The sequence below is a fragment of the Oryx dammah genome, unplaced genomic scaffold (assembly GCF_014754425.2).
Source record: "Oryx dammah isolate SB20612 unplaced genomic scaffold, SCBI_Odam_1.1 HiC_scaffold_3, whole genome shotgun sequence".
Taxonomy (NCBI): Eukaryota; Metazoa; Chordata; class Mammalia; order Artiodactyla; family Bovidae; genus Oryx; species Oryx dammah.
This window is the reverse complement of record NW_024070187.1, coordinates 103,872,141-103,889,056: the sequence shown is the minus strand read 5'-3', so window position 1 is coordinate 103,889,056 and position 16,916 is coordinate 103,872,141. Positions and strand designations below refer to the sequence as shown.

The following is a 16,916-nucleotide window of genomic DNA, read 5'->3' as shown; positions in this document are numbered from 1 at the left end:
TCCTGTAAATGGCAACATCTCATTCTTTTTTACGGCTGAGTAGTATTCCACTGCATATACGTACCACATCTTCATCCATTCATCTGTTGATGGACATATGGGTCGTTTCCACACATTGGCTATTGTAAATAAGTCTGCTGGGAACCCTGGCATGCATGTACCTTTACAAATTCATGTTGTCATTTTTTTTTATATATATACCCAGGGGTGGGGTTGTTGAGTCACTTGGTAGTTCTACTTTTAGTTTTTTGAGAAATCTCCGTATTCTTTTCCTCAGTGATTGCACCGATTTACATCCCATCAACAGTTTATGAGGGTTCCCTTTTCTCCACAGCCTCACCAACCGTTGCTATTTTATGCTCACTTTACATTTGGAGGTTCATGGAAGGTTCCAGCAAGCAGAGGATGCTTTCAACATCGTGCCTGTAGTTGGTGCCATTCAGGGGTAGCCCCTGGGTCTCCTGGGGGTCCCCATGCTCCTCAGCACTGGGAGGAATTGCCTGTGCCCCCATTGTAATGCATGGGGACATTCAAACCCCCCTTCAAATGTCTCTGAAGTCCAGAGTGCTTCTGGAAGTTGAGCCAGATGGGCACCAGGATGCTTGCTTGCTGTCTTGTTATGCTTGTAACCCTTGTTACCCTCTTAGCATTACAGCCCCAACTTGAACTTCAGCACCCACTTTGGTTTTCCCCAAACAACAAAGCAGCAGTCACACCCCCTGATCACTGGAGGGTTTCCAGAGAGGATCGATACCCAGGGTGCCTGACTTCCTGCCTCCCACCAGCCTCTGCTCTCCCCTCTCACCTCTGCTCATCCCCTCTGCCTGCTCAGAGGACCCCCAAGCTCCAATTTCCTCTCCTTCTAGCATGTGGAGCAGCCTCTCTTCTTTCTGGAGCTAAAGCATCTGCCATGCAAACGTTCAGCAAACCCCTTTTCCTCCAGGCACTTATCAAAATATTTTTCTCAGCCAAGACAGTTCTTTCCTTGAGAGACATTCTGGTGTCAGCCGCTAAGTTAAAACATGCTTTTCTTTCCTTCTTTATACCAGTAATATCACTGTGGCTCTTTGAGACTCCTGGGCTCTGTGGAAGCCATGGTGTATGGACTCAGGAGCTGGGTTCCAGGCTCTGCTTCTGCACGTGGTAGCCCTATGAGCTCAGGCAATTACCCATCATCTTGGATGAGGCTCAATTTTCTCATCTGTGAAATGGGAATAGTACAAATGCCTACCTCCAGGAACCAGAAGGATGATGAAATAAGATCATGGATGTGAGAATACTTTGCAGCCTGCAAAAAGGCTGTAGCAACATCAGCTGCAGTCACCATAATCATGTGGCCAAAATCAGTCAATCAACACTCACTCCCTGTTTATCAAGTAGGTCCGTGTCCAGGAGGGGAAAGAAATAACTGCTCATAGAGGCCACAAGCATCCAGACTGAGACTTTGAGGTCACACAGAGAGGTCCTGGGCCCTGGGAGGAACTTCTGTCTCCAAGAGCTGTTGAGAGGCCTGGGAGAAGCCCGTCTTGTTGAAGATACTTATCCTTTCTTCTTGCCCAGCTTATTCCTACTTGTGCTGGGAGGTTCTGTGCATCTCCACAGGGGCTTGGAATTCAGTGTCTGTACCACCAACTGTCGGTCAGGGTCCTCTAAGAAGCTGACACCAGGTGGACCAGTGAGCGGACCTTTATTGGTTTGGGTGCCTATGCAGGGAATGGGGAGGTAGAGAGACTACAGATGTGGGACCAGCCCAGCGTGCAACGGAGAAACCGGGGATGGTCAGCTTTGCCTGGGGGGTGTGCAGGCGAGATACAACTGGGGATGATCGGCCCCGTTACTCTGGGAACAGCGTGTGCATCCTCTGAGCATCCTGGCTAATCAGCTCCTGTTAAGCTGTTATAGACAGCAGGCACTGAGAGAGACCCTGGGATCAAGAGTTACACCCTGGCTGGTATCAGGCACCCTGTTCCTGCTGTGCTGTATCCCTGAGCTATGGTTTCTACCCCTGTGTAATCAGGATGGACAAGATGCTTCCTCTAGGCTGGTCCAGCTGCAGGCTCTGTGGTCAGGCTCTGGCACGTGTGGCAGGAGCTCATCTGGGCCCTGGGCTCCTGGAAAACAGGCCCTCGGGGTCTGCTACCACCCACGGGCTCACACTACAGGGCGGTCACAAATGTTACTGCTCGCCACCCAAGGGGCTGTGCAATGGCACGAAATAAAATGTGTGCTATTGTGGGAAGCAAAGTAATGGTCCTCTGCCTCCAAAAGGTGTTCATGTATTACTTCCCAGAACCTGTGAACAGGTTAGGCTACATGACAAGGGAATGAAGAAGACAGGTGGAGTGAAGGTGGCTACTTGACTGACTCTGAGATGGAGAGATTACCTGGGGTTATCCACCGGGACTCAGTGGAATCACAAGGATTGTTCTAAGTGGAAAAGGAAGACAGAAGAGAGAAAACCAGACAGCTTCATGAGAAGGTTTGGGCCCAAGGTTGCTGGCCTTGAAGATGAAGGAAGGCTCCATGAGACAAGAAAAGCAGGCAGACTATAGAAACTGGAAAAGTCAAAGCACGGATATTTCCCTAGAGCCTCAGAAGGAACTCAGACCTGATGACACATTGCTTGTGGTCCACGGAAGCCGCTTTCAGATTCTGACCTCCAGAACTGTAAGATGATGCTTTTGCATTGTTGTAAGCCACGGTTTGTGGTAACTTGTTGCAGCAGCCACAGGAAATTAACAGAGATGGGTTTACTGAATCCATTGTCTTAACTCTCACCAAAAAAAAAAAAGCCTACAGTGTTTCCCTGTATGTGCTCAGTCCTGTCTGACTCTTTGCAATCCCATGGACTATATAGCCCAACAGCCTCCTCTGTCTATGGAATTTCCCAGGCAAGAATGCTGGAGTGGCTTGCCATTCGCTCCTCCAGGGTGTCTTCCTGACCCAGGGATCAAACCTGTGTCTCCTGCGTTGGCAGAGTCTTTACCACTGCACCGCCTGGGAGGACCTGCAGGGTTTCTACTCCTTATTAAGCAGATGGGGCGACTAAGACTCAGAGATGCAGGGAGATGACATCACGGTCCCTGAGCTGTCGCACTGGGAACCCAGGAGTAACAGGAACAACATTTCGGACGGAGCGGCGTGATGTAGGGCGTGGCTGCCCAGGTGCTGGGCGGGGCAACAGGATGGGTCCCCCAGAGACCTCACGCAGGCTCAGACCCCAGAGCCCTCACTCCTTATTGATACCACAGGTAGCACACCTGTGGCCGCAGAGCAGGGCTGCTGGCACAAATGTGGCCGATGTCATCGCCACTGGGGACACCAGAGCCGCTGACTCTGAGGCAGAGTGGGAGCCGCCGCCGCTCATGGTGCCAGAGGTTCAGCCCGGTGCAGAAGAGCATCCTCCTTCTTCCTACCTTCTCTCCCGCATCAGCGCGTCTCGTGGGTGGACCCTGATGAGTGGGCTAGCATGGAGTCCTGGGAATGTGGAGTGCATAATCGTAGCCGGGGAACACAGGGACGATTCTAAGAGGGTGATCTGGGACTGAGTCCCAGTGGGCAGGATCTAACTCAGCTAGTAAAGGTGGGATATTCCTGGGACATGTCACCCCAGGGCCTTTGCACCTGCTCCTCCGCCTGGAAGCCTCTTTCCCTAGACGTCTGCCCAGCCCTGCCCCCCTCCCTTCGGCAGGTTCTCTGCTGCACTGGAAGCTCTTCTAAAGCATCTCCCCAATACAGCAGCTCCAACAGCAGCCTATCCTCTGCACTGTCACTCATGCTGGCTTGATTTTCTTCTTTTTCTGGAATGTTATCAATGATCAGAATTTGCCTCGTTCTTGGTTAATTGGTTTAGTATCTGTTTCCTCCACTCAAATGAAAGCTCCCTGAGGGCAGGGACTTTCCCTGTTTTCGTTGCAGAAACCCCAGCACCCAGAGCAGCACCTGGCGTGTAGTAGATGCTCACTAAACAGTTGTTAAAGGATGTATGAAAGCAGAGTTCAGAGCACACCCCACAGCGAAGCATGTGTCCTGGTCTCCGGAGCTCTGGACTTCTTTCATACTGGCAGTTGCTCGTGGCAGTTGGAGGGAGGTTGACCTGTCCTGGGAACGTGAAGGAGAAGAAGGTTAAGAGGAGGAGACAGGGATGAGGGTGCTGTAGAATGCAGACTGGCTGTTTTCACCAGGGAGATGTTTCAGAGAGTCTCTTTGGCCCTTCTGATGTTTGTGCCTTGATAGTTTCTTCTTCTGTACCTAAGAAGTCTGCCTCAGGGTAGATTTTCCAGGTCAAAGCGAAGCACGTGTGTTTATACAAAGTCACGTAGTTTGGAGACTGCTTGCAGCCTCTCACCGTGGCAGGAAGACTCTGGAGGCAGGGATGTCTGAACATGTACTGAGATGGATGGAACCAAACACTGAATGTTGATGAAGTGTTCAGGAAAGGCCCCAGCTCAAAGTGGTTGTGCTGAGACATGGAGACTGATGTACAATCTGAAAGCCACTCTTCCCTGAAGTCAAATTCCAAGCACTTGTAACTGAGATGAGGGCTCACAGAAGGCTAGCTTTTGGTGTCTAGAAGACATTCAATAAATGTGCACTGAATGTTGTTGTTCAGTCGCTAAGTTGTTTCCGACTCTTTATGACCCCATAGACTGTAGCACATCGGTTTTTTTGTCGTTCACTATCTCCTGGAGTTTGCTCAAACTCATGTCCACTGAGTGAGTGATGCCATCCAGCCATCTCATCCTCTGTCATCCCCTTCTCCTCCTGCCTTCAATCTTTCCCAGCATCAGGGTCTTTTCCAATGAGTCGGCTATCCACATCAGGTGGCAAAAGTATTGGAGTTTTCAGCATTAGTCTTTCCAATGAATATTCAGGACTGATTTCCTTTAGGATAGACTGGTTGGATTTCCTTGCAGTCCAAGGGGCTCTCAAGAGTTTTCTCCAACACCACAGTTCAAAAGCATCAATTCTTCAGCGCTCAGCTTTCTTTTTGGTCCAACTCTCACATCCGTACATGACTACTGGAAAAACCATAGCTTTGACTGTATGGACCTTTGTTGGCAAAGCAATGTCTCTGCTTTTTAATATACTGTCATGAGGAAATAAACATGGCCTGCCTGAAGCACAGGTGCCCAGGTAGAGGAGGTCCTAATTCTGTGCAGTGACCCAAGAGAAAGGAGGAGGGGGCTGGCACGTGCTAAGGACCTGTGGCTCCTGTCCTGTCCCCGTGGCTCGCCTGTTACACCCCTCCCCACCTACGAGATCTGAGTTCTCACTCCCATTTTACAGGTCAGAAAACAGAGACTTGGGGAGGTTGGTACAACCTACCAAAATCACTCAGTAAGTGGTGGGGCCAGTTCTTACATGCAAGTTTGTCTTGGTCTATAAAACCACAGAATCTGGGATCTACACAGGTGACTGAAAAGCAGGAGGACAGAATTTGGTTCAAACAGAATGCATCTGGGGGAAAGTAGCTGAGCTCGGCCTAGACCCTTTTCCAGTCTCAGGGGTTAGAAATGAGCCAGTGCCAATGCGGGCTCGCTGGTGGTAAAAACAAACAAACAACAACAACAAAAAAAACCGCTTGCCAATGCATGTGACTTAAGAGATGTGGGTTCAATCCCTGAGTGGGGAAGATCCCCTGGAGGAGGGCATGGCAACCCACACCAGGATTCTTGCCTGGAGAATCCCATGGACAGAGGAGCCTGGTAGGCTACAGTCCATGAGGTCACAAAGAGTTGAACATAGCTGAAGCGACTTGGCACGAACACAGTGCCGGCTTTTTGCAGACAGCAGAGGAGTGAACGCCTGGCCGGAGGCCCTGGGCAAGTCAGTGTCTGAGCTGGAACCAGGCCCTTTCTCCTGGCCTGTGTCCATGGGGCTCTCATTGCCCCTCCCTATCCCCAAAGGAGCAGGAGAGGAGCCGCAGGCCAAGATCAGGGAAGGACCAGCCCAAAATTTGACAGTGCCCCCATGGTTCTAACCTGCTAGACAACCGTGATCATCCTGCCCTGAGCTCTTTGCTCCCATGTCAGTGGTTTATTGGAGCAAGAGTGGCGCTGACGTTTACAAGCCCTTGTCTTGGCATGTGGGACGGTAAGTACCACAGCGCTGTGAGGACATCTGCACGCAGGTCCTTGTGGTTTCGGATGAAGAAGCCAGAGGTTGAAGGTCAAGTGGCCTCACCATACCACCCACTAGAGGCTTCATTCTCCTCTCTTGATTAAGTATGAGCAACTCCATCTGTTACTTTATAGAAGTCAAGGAGAAAACTGAGGCAGCTTAGAAAGCAAGCAAGCATGTGTGTGTGTGTACACTTGTGTCTATGTGTGTTACAGATGGAACTCAGGGCCCTGGACGGAGAATGAAGAACCTCTGTAGGTTTTGCAGAGCTGCAGAGAGGTAGCGCACCACGGAGGTCAGGAGCTTGGTTTTTCTGAGCCAGACTGCTGGGGTTCATACACCTGCATTGCCATTTCCTGGTTATTGTGTCTGCCTCTTTGCAATCTTATGGACTGGAGCCCGCTAGGATCCTCTGTCCATAGGATTTCCCAGGCAAGAATACTGGAGTGGGTTGCCATTCCGTTCTCCAGGAGATCTTCCTGACCCAGGGATTGAACCTGGGTCTCCGGCATTGCAGGCGGACTCTTTATCATCTGGGCCACCAGGGAAGCCCAGTTGATGCTATATGCATGGGTTTATTTCTAGGTTCTCTGTTCTATTCCATTGGTCCATAAGAATCAAAACGAAGATCTCAAAGAGCTGTTAGCATTCCTGTTCCTACTAGCACTGCAGCACTGTTTACAATAGCCAAGATATGGAAACAATGTAATGTTCGATTTTGAATGAATGGATCGAGAAAATGTGATATACGTACCATGGAATATTATTTAGCCTTGCAAAAGGAGGGCATCCTGTAACATGTGACAACATGGATGGGCCTCGAGGACATTATGCTAAGTGAGATGTCAGTCACAGAAGGACAAGTACTGCATATTCTCACTTATATGAGATTTCTAAAATAGTCAAGTTCAGGGACTTCCTTGGTGGTCCAGCGGTTAAGACTTCACCTTCCAATACAGGGGGTGTGGGTTCCATCCCTGATCAGGGAGCTAAGATCCAACATGCCTTGCCGCTAGAAAACCCAAAACACAGGACAGAAGCAATATTGTAACAAATTGCATAAAGATTCAAAAGATTAAGTGTACATCCTCTTGTGGGTTGCTACCCCTAAAATTAATTACTTAATTTAATTAAATAGTCAATTTCATCCAATCCAGCTGTGGAATAGTGAGTGTCAGGGACTGGAGTGGCGGGGCAGAGAATGAGAAGCTGCCATCAACAGTCACAAAGTCTCAGTTACGCAGTTTGAACAAGCTCGGGCGACACCAGGAGGCCTGCACCGTCTGTGACCTCCTCCCGTCAGCATCATCCTTTGAGCCAGGCCTGCATCACCCCGTGAGCAGGGGCAGCATAGGAGTGGAAACGCCAGCTCTCCTGTGTGACATGGGTACATCCCGTGGTCCTGCCGAGTCTCAGTTTCCCCATCTGTTAACGGCGGTCAGAGCACTGATCTTGCAGGGAGGTTGTGCAGCTTCTGCCGGCCCCACCTCCATCTCTGCCCACTGGAGTGGTAGCGAGTGGCCTCTGGCTCCCACTCGAGAGAACGCCTTCAGGCAGAGACCCTGCCTTGTTCTTTCCTTAACGTAGTAGACCTTGGCACCTGCGGCATGTCAAAGCTCTCAGAAGCCGCAGGTTAATTGAAGTGAACTGAATCTGGTTCTGGTAACTTCTCCGCTCCGCTGTCTTTTCATCATCCTTTGAAGTGTGTGGAAAGAATGATCAGACAGATCCAGGCTGAAACACTGGCTCTCTCCTTTCTCCCTGGGATCTCTGGGAGGTCTTCTAATGTTCCTGAAGTTCAGGGGGCTAAACTGCACTGGGAACTGCAGCCAAGTCTGTAAGACGCCCAGCCCAGGGCCTGGCACACTGTGCTGTGCTTGAGTCGCTTCAGTCATGTCGGACTCTTTACGACCCCACGGATGGCAGCCCCCCAGGCTCCTCTGTCCATGGGATTTCCCAGGCAAGAATACTGGAGTGGGCTGCCATGCCCTCCTCCAGGGCATCTCCCCAACCCAGGGATTGAACCCATGTCTCCTACATCTCCGGCATTGCAGGTGGATTCTTTACCACTGAGCCACCAGGAAAGCCCCCTGGCACACAGTAGGTGCACAATAAATGTTCGCCTCCTCGCCCCGGCTTGGTGTTCTGAGTCCCCCCGAGTAAAGGCCGGTCTTTAACTGGTACAAGAATTAGTTGCAAAATGCCTCCCATTCCCAGCCCGAGAGTTGATCATGCCTCCCAGAGGGGTTTCTTTCCAGGTGGGAAATGAAAATTCTCACTCCTTTTTCAAGGTATTTGGAGTTAGCGATTAGAACACAGAGGGCATATGAAAGAGATGTGAATCCTGGAAAGCAAGGGTGGGTGGGAGGCTGAGCCAGAGGGGAAGCTCTGGGGTAGCAGGTGAGTTGTTTAAGTGGCTTGGGGATTCAGGAAGATGGATTCCTCTGGGAGGGTTGTCTTCCATAGAGAATGACTTTTGGAAATGGCTCACAGATTAGTCGTTTCTAAAGACCTCTCCTCTCTCTCCACAGACAGCTAGTTACAACTGCGTGTGTCGGTCTCAATCCCTCCCCCAGCCCCGCCACCACCCAGATGTACCTCCCCCCTCCCATGGAACCTGCACACTTCTGAGTTTCTGTGCTTGCGTTTAGAGACTTTGTCCCCCTTCCCATCTTCCTGTTTAAGGCCTGGGTTCCTCCCACAACATCTCCAATGGGTGGTCATCAGGCCTCTCCTTGCACACCTCCAGGGATGGGGAACTCACTGCTCGAGAGACCACCCAGCCCACCCTGGAACACATCAATTCAACAGTTCTTTCTTGTGGCGAGCTGACATCCCGTTCATCACAGCTCTGCCCTCGGTCCTGGTCTGACTCAGGGCCAAAGAGAATAAGACCAACCCCAGCCACACACGCTTCTCCCTCAGAGCTCCCTCCCCTCTGGACTAAAGTGAAAGTGAAAGTCACTCGGTCATGTCTGACTCTTTGCGACCCCACGGACTGTAGTCCATGGAATTCTCCAGGCCAGAATACTGGAGTGGGTAGCCTTTCCCTTCTCCAGAAGATCTTCCCAACCCAGGGATCAAACCCAGGTCTCCCGCATTGCAGGCGGATTCTTTACCAGCTGAGCCACATGGGAAGCCCAAGAATACTGGAGTGGGTAGCCTAGCTCCTTGTCATGGTTAATTCCGTTAAAACTGAAAACTACCCTTCTCAGATCCACTAACCAGTAAATTACACACGTAACTTTAATATATCACTCTGCACCAAAAACAAAGGAGGACGAAGGGCTGACAGCTCCAGTGATTGGTGGAGCCCCCACGCCCCTTCGCTTGGGCTGTGTGAAAACTCCAGGGTTGGTCCATGTTGAAATGTTATAAAACTACAACATGAGTTCCAGTATTTTTTACTACCCCTACTGTGGGTCCTACTGCTGTCAATAATAAAATGGAACCAAACCTAAATTTAAAACCCAGTGATTTCCTCCTCTTGAATATTAATACAGGGGGAAAAGCCACGTATGGATGAAACCTCCCCTTTTCAGAAGGGCCGAGGCCCGTGCTGTGCTGAGTTCAGTGCCGCTCCCTACCTGCGACTGCAGAGGCCATCACCCTGGGCTCCCCAGAAAACCACTTGGCCTGCCTCGTCCCAGGCCCCCTCCAGGTCATGAGAACATGTTCTCCAGATTGTTCTGTGCTTTGCTCTAGCATGATGTGATAAATGCTAACGTAAGGTGATCACGGGTGGTTGCTGCTAGAACAAAGTACCACAAATTGGGAGGCTTGAAAGCAGCAGAAATTTATTTTCTCATGGTCCTGGAGGCCAGAGGTTCAAAATCGAGGTGTCAACAGGACCTGCTTTCCCTGCCAGCACCTGGTGTCACCAGCAATCCTTTGCATTCCTAGGCTTACAGCCGCATCACGCCAACCCCATCCGCCGTGGCCGTCTCCCCTGTGTCTGTCTGTCTGTGATTCTTTTCCTCTTCTTACAAGGATGAGAGTCATATGGGATTCAGGGCCCACCCTCCTCCAAGGATGACCTCAGCTTACTGATGTCACGATTGCATCTGCAAAGATCCCTTTTCCAAATAAACCAGCTGTAGGTTAGGACTTGAACATATGTGTATGGGACCAGAATTCAACCCACTGTATACAGTTATAGTGCTTTGTACTCATTGTCAGGTTAAGATAAAAGGAAGATAAAAGAAGGAAGCCCTAGGAGGCTGTAGCAAGTGCCTTCTGTCATAGTTAGCGGCCTTACAGTGCCTCCTGGTCATTAAGAGCCAGCCCTGCTTGAAGGAATACGTGAGTGCTGATGTTTAATACTGCTGGCAGCCCAGGGCTGTTCTGTCCATTTTACAGATGAGAAAACTAAGGCACAGAAATATTAAATAATTGGCCTGGCATCCAACTAGGTGAAAAGTGGTAAAGCCAGGATGGGGACTCACCCAGAGTGGCCCCAGAGTCGGGGCTCTTAAACACCATCACCCACTGTTCCACAACTGGTCACAAGTGTGGTGACCTTGCGGGTGTCACCGTACCAGATTGCCATGCCATTCCACCCCTCTGGAATCCAGGGAAAGAGATGTGTGAGGCTGCAGAGGCCTGCAGGCCTCCATGGCCGATAGGCGGCGGATCTGGGGTGGCGCCCAGCTCAGCCTGTCTCCATGGCCGTCACCTCCTCTCCACTAGACACCTTTGCCCATTTTTACTCAGGGCGTGGCATTTTGTGGGTATTTCGGGGCCTGAACCAGGCTGCCGTCAACCTTCAGTTCTTTCTCTGAGTTTGCCAGGCTCAGGCTCCACTTCCAGAGAGGGGATCGTTGGGCTGGGAAACTTCAGGGCTGTGAGTCAGCCCTGGCCAAGCACACCTGTTTTTCTGGATTTCTCTGTGTTGTGGTGTGAAGTGGCGGGGGGCAGGATGTGGGCTCAGCTGTCTTAGATGGTGAGGAGAGGAGCTCACGGGACCACACAACCTCCAGCTCACCACCCTTTTCCCCCATCACCCACTTCCAAATCCAGGCTCCGGCCATGGATGGCCTCCCAGACCCATCCCTTGGACACTCCTGGCACGTGTTGTCCACGTGGGTCCAGCTAACTCATGGCACATGAGCCACCAGCCTGCTCTGCTGGATTCTGCCTGGTCCATCACCCATTCTTCCCCACTGGGCAGAGAAGACAACCTCAGAATCCCTCTCAATCCCAAGTCCCAGGCAGCTGTGACCACTCAGGGAGAATCAGATGCCAGCAGAGCCCTTTCCTGTACCCTCACTAACTGAAAGAGCTGGCACCAGGAAGGCCCGTGCCTGAAGCCAGGGCAAGCTTCTGGGTGAGCCCAGAGGTCCCACCACAACATGCTCCCCAACTGGTCTAGAGCACCAAATAAGCACTTTTCAGGACCAAGCACCCCTCCAGGTGAAGGCCCACTACCCAGTCCTTATACCCCAAGAGGCTGGCACAAGCATCATCCCTGAATTAGAGGTGAGGACGGGGTCCAGAGAGGCTGAGTGACTTCCGTGGTCACCCACCCAGGACGCTTCATCCAGGGCTATGTGCTTAAACCCTAGGTTTGCAGCTGCATGGCCCCAGTCTTTGACCTCTACCCCTTCCAAGGCCTCCCTCCCAGATTCCTGGCAGTACTGGACAGACACATCCCCTTTTGCCCTTACTAAGTCTTGCATGATGCTGGTTTCACTCATGCCCTCTAGCTTCCCAGCGGGTTACTTGTCCCTGAAAGGGGTCACTGATGGCACTGAGCTCCAGGCTGAGCCAGGCTCCAGGCTGGTGCCCTGCCTACGCTGCCCCAGGTGGTTGTCATAGTGACCTGGAGACAGAGGTGGCCTCAGCCCCATCTTACAGTTAAGACCTAAGGCTTGAAAGATCAGGTGCTTTCCCTGTGTCCTGCAGAAAGTGAGTGGTGGTGGGGTTGAACCTACAGCTACCTCATTTCAGTGGCTCTGTGTTGGTTTTCTTTTGGTGGCTTAAGACATCAATTTATTATCTTATAGTTCTGGAAGTCAAAACTGCAAAATAGGACTCAACAGGCTAACATCAAAGTGCTGGCAGGGCTGGGATCCTTTCTGGAGGCTCCAGGGGAGAATCATTCCTGGCTTTTTCCAGCTTGTAGAGGTGGCCCGCACTCCTTGGCTCGTGGCCCCTTCCTCCTTTAAAGTGCATCCCTCCTCCAACCCCTGTTTCCATGGTCACACCAGTTTCTCTCTCACTGTGACCCTCCTACCTTTCTCTTATAAGGACCCTTGTGATGACGTTGGGCCCACCTTGATATCCAGGATAACCTCCCTATCTCAAGGTCTTCACATTAATGACATCTGCAGTGCCCCTTTGGCCATGAATGCTAACTTATTCACAGGTACTGGAGATTAGAATATGGACTGACATGGTGGTCATTCTTCTGCCTACCCCTGGCTTTTTCTGCTCTTCAAAGTGCCTCCTAAAAGACAGAGATAGAGGGTAACCTGGTGATATTTGCCTCCTCTCTGCCCAGTGCCATCCATGGAGTTCCCCTCGCAGCTCCCAGGACGTCCTGAATTTGCTCCCTCTGTGACACTGCCACGTAAAGTTAGAATCACGCTTCTTGATGTACTTCTGCACAATGTTAGTCGATGTACCAGCAAACACATTTGGGAAATGTGGAACTAAACAAAATGAGATGGGTGTCTTTCTTGCGGGACTTATCAGAACCTTTACTTTTTGTGTTTTAATTTTCTTTCTTTCTTAATTTTATTATTTATTTTTGGCTCTGCTGGGTCTTCATAGCTACACACAGTCTTTTTCTAGTTGCAGTGCTCAGACTTCTCATTGCAGAGGCTTCTCTTTTTGCGGAGTGCAGGCTCTAGGATGAGAGGACTTCAGTAGCTGTGATGCACAGGATTAGTTGCTCCACAGCATGTGGAATCCTTCCAGATCAGGGATCGAACCCATGTTCCCTGCATTGGCAAGCAGATTCTTAATCACTGGACCACCAGAGAAGTCCAGAACCTTTACTAGTCTTATGTGAAGTTTGAACCCCCGAGAGCTGGCACTCATGCAATGAGACTAAACTCTGATCAGGGAATCTTGTTCCCATGGAGCCTCTCCTAGGATTGGAATTCCACAAAAACTGATTTGGAAATGTGATTGTGGTGGAGACACCACCTCCCCAGTGCAGCATCTGGAGCACAGCAGATACTCAGTAAGTTTGTACTGAGAATTGGCTCTGAACAGCCCATGATTTTGGCCCACCATACACGAGACCCAGAAAAGGCGATGGCACCCGACTCCAGTACTCTTGCCTGGAAAATCCCATGGGCGGAGGAGCCTGATAGGCTGCAGTCCATGGGGTCACTAAGAGTTGGCCATGACTGAGTGACTTCACTTTCACGCATTGGAGAAGGAAATGGCAACCCACTCCAGTGTTCTTGCCTGGAGAATCCCAGGGATGGGGAAGTCTGGTGGGCTGCCGTCCATGGGGGTCACACAGAGTCGGACATGACTGAAGTGACTTAGCAGCAGCATACACGAGACCATCCCTTTACACGACCAGTACTGGTAGGCTGCCGTCTAGGGGTTGCACAGAGTCGGACACAACTGAAGCAACTTAGCAGCAGCAACTGTCCCCACAGGATCAACAAACACCAACTTGGCCCCTGCTCTCCCCCGGGCACCAGGCACTGGACTTCCAGGTGCTCACAGCAGGTGCTGATGACAGCGTGGCGAGAAGGTGCCAAGGTGGGAAAAAGCACAAGGGACTATGAGAGCCCAGGACATTGAAGTGGGAGAAGTTAGCCAGGCGAGGAAAGGCAGGAAGGGCATTCCCGGCAGAGGGGAGGGCATGGCCATGTCAGGGAGAAGAGAAGCCACTGCAATGAGAAGCCTGTGCACTGCACCCAGAGAGTAGCCCCTGCTCACTGCAACCGAGAAAAGCCGGGGCAGCAACAAAGACCCAGTACAACCAAAAATAAATAAATAATGTTTAAAAATTAAAAGAAAAAAAGAATGAGATCAGAACTTTCAAGAAGAAGAAGAAAGAATTTTGCTCCAGGAAACTCTTAAGAGCTGAACAATGAGTTTAACTGAGAGCTTCCCAGCAGCCAAAGTGAAAAGGGAAAAAAAAAAGGTTCTCAAGTTCTCCTTATTTTATGTATGTCAGGAAGAAGAGAAATATTTCCTTGCCCTGAAACTCTAGGCTTACTTTATGACATGAATTTGCATTTTTGAACTTTGAGAAGTACTATGGTTTGGTGAATGGTGCAGAAACATTACCCCCTCAGCTGTTTCCCCCACTTATCTTTAATAAATGCTGGGTAAAGTATTAAATTACAGCTTACAAAAGAGACATTCTGAGGTGGCTTTTACTATACTTCTGGAAATAACACCTCAGAGCCTTCCTGGGCTTGCAGAATCTGGAGAGATTTAACAACCATGTGTTGATTTTTCCTACCTAAGAAGAGCAGTTTCACCTGGCCTGAGGCCCAGAGCAGTGTTTTTAGGGATAATGCCCACTGTGTCAGGAATGGACTGTCCCCAGGAGCCATCACGAGCCTCCTCCCCTGTAGGAGAATGAATACCTAAGTGCTAAATATTTAAATCTGCATTCTAAAAGCATCTCCCCTGATCTAATTATTGTGATCTCAGGGGTCTAATCAGACAGCCCAGCTTCGTGCATATATCCATGGTGGTTTGCACAATTAAGGGCTTGATTAAAAAAAAAAAAAAAAAAGATGAGAAGCTCACTGAGGCTGGAAATTGCAGTGTTCAGCCTGGGAAAGCCTGAGTCACAGGGGTGAGCTTGAATCCTAGCAAGACTGGCTCTTTGAGAATATTTCAATCCAGCTTTCTGTGTTTCACAGTGTTGTGTGGAAAGGGCCCTGGAGCTCATTTAGTTCAATCCCCGTTCCAGGCATCCTGGTCAAGTGGCAATCTGACCTCCGTCTGGAGACCACCAGTGAGAATGAGCGCACAGGGCTGGGCAGACAGGAGGTGCTCAGTGCATTATCATGGAGCCAGGGGTTTAGCATATGTTATATCTCTCGGTCATTACAGGAACTTTTGAGGCATGAACGCTGCTCATCTACCCAGAGGTAGAGATGGGATTTGAACTCTGGATGTGCTCAGCTTTGCAATCAGAGGAGCCTGGTTCTCTAGGGGTTCTTCTCCTGGCCAACTCAATGACCTTGAGCAGGTCACTGCATCTCTGTGGGCCTCCTGTTTTCCTACTTTTGTGTGTATATATCAGTTCAGGTCAGTCACTCAGTCCAACTCTTTGTGACCCCATGGACTGCAGCATGCCAGGCTTCCCTGTCCATCACCAACTCCCAGAGTTTACCCATACTCATGTCCACTGAATCAATGATACCATCCAACCATCTCATCCTCTGTCATCCCTTTCTCCTCCCACCTTCAATCTTTCCCAGAAGCAGGGTCTGTGTGTGTGTGTGTATATATATATATATAATTTATCTATTTGGCTGCTCCAGTCTTACTTGCAGCATGCAGAATCTTGCTTTTCATTGTCACATGTGAACGCTTAGTTGTGGCATGTGGGATGCAGTTCCCTGACCAGGGATCCAACCTGGGACCCCTGCAGTGGGAGAACAGAGTTCTTGGCCACTGGACCATCAGGGAGGTCCCTATTTTCCTACTTTTAAACAAGGGCTTGGCACTCCATGGCCTCAAAGACCCCTGCCAACTCCATCTCTGATATACAGCCATCTGGTGTGTCTGGATGGTGGGATGGACCATCCCTGGGAGCCCTAACATCAGACGCAGCAGACGTCCTAATAATTCCCACTGAAATCCATGCTCCTCCCTGTTGGCAGCCTTCCGGACCTTCCTGGGCAAAGAGGACGTCTCCCGCGAGATGGAGGAGGTCCTGGCAGAGAGCCGTGTGCAGAGGAACATCCAGCTGGTATCCGTGCTGGAGCTGCTCAGGAGTCCCTTCGTCCGCTGGCAGCTCATCACCGTGGTCATCTCCATGGCCTGCTACCAGCTCTGCGGCCTCAATGCGGTGAGCGCCCCAGCACACACAGAGGAACCGGAGGGAGGGGTGGGGAGAGGTGGGCCACGGCTTGGACCCTGTATGCCCTGGGTTCTAGCTCAGCTCTGTGCCACTGGGCAATCATGTAACCTCACCATCAGTTTCCACATCTGTAAAATGGGATAATGTAATATGGAAAGAGATAATCCATGTGAGGTGTTCAATGAAGCAGCTAGCCCAGAATTAGCCCTTACTAAATGCTGCCTATCATTATAATTACTTATCCCTAGAAACACTTAGCAGAGAAGGCGATGGCTCCCCACTCCAGTCCTCTTGCCTGGCAAATGCCATGGGTGGAGGAGCCTGGTAGGCTGCAGCCCATGGGGTCACTAAGAGTTGGCCATGACTGAGCGACTTCACTTTCACTTTTCACTTTCATGCATTGGAGAAGGAAATGGCAACCCACTCCAGTGTTCTTGCCTGGAGAATCCCAGCGAAGGGAGAGCCTTTTGGGCTGCCGTCTATGGGGTCGCAGAGAGTCGGACATGACTGAAGTGACTTGGCAGAAACACTTAGAAGTCATATGTCTTTTTAAAAAATATATTTATTTGTTTATTTGGCTGTGTCGGGTCTTACTTGGAGCACGCGTGATCTTTCCTTGCAGCATGTGGGTTTTTCTCGAGTTGTGGTTTTCAGTCTCCAGAGCATGGGCTCTGAGGTTGTCCTGCAGCATGTGGGATCTTAGTTCCCCACCCAGGGATGGAACCCCTATCCCTACACTGGAAGGCAGATTCTTAATCACTGGACCACCAGAGAAGTG

At 50.5% G+C, this 16,916-nt stretch overlaps 1 protein-coding gene across 1 annotated transcript in view; it reads left to right on the top strand.

Annotated features, from left to right (window-relative positions):
• The window catches only part of SLC2A9 (solute carrier family 2 member 9), a gene marked incomplete at its 3' end in the record, with an annotated part of 191,731 nt that overhangs the window by 93,064 nt on the left and 81,751 nt on the right, over window positions 1–16,916 (top strand). The window contains exon 7 of the mRNA XM_040238338.1: window positions 15,939–16,126. Coding sequence (XP_040094272.1) covers window positions 15,939–16,126 — 188 coding nt within the window. The remainder of the gene's footprint in view (window positions 1–15,938; window positions 16,127–16,916) is intronic.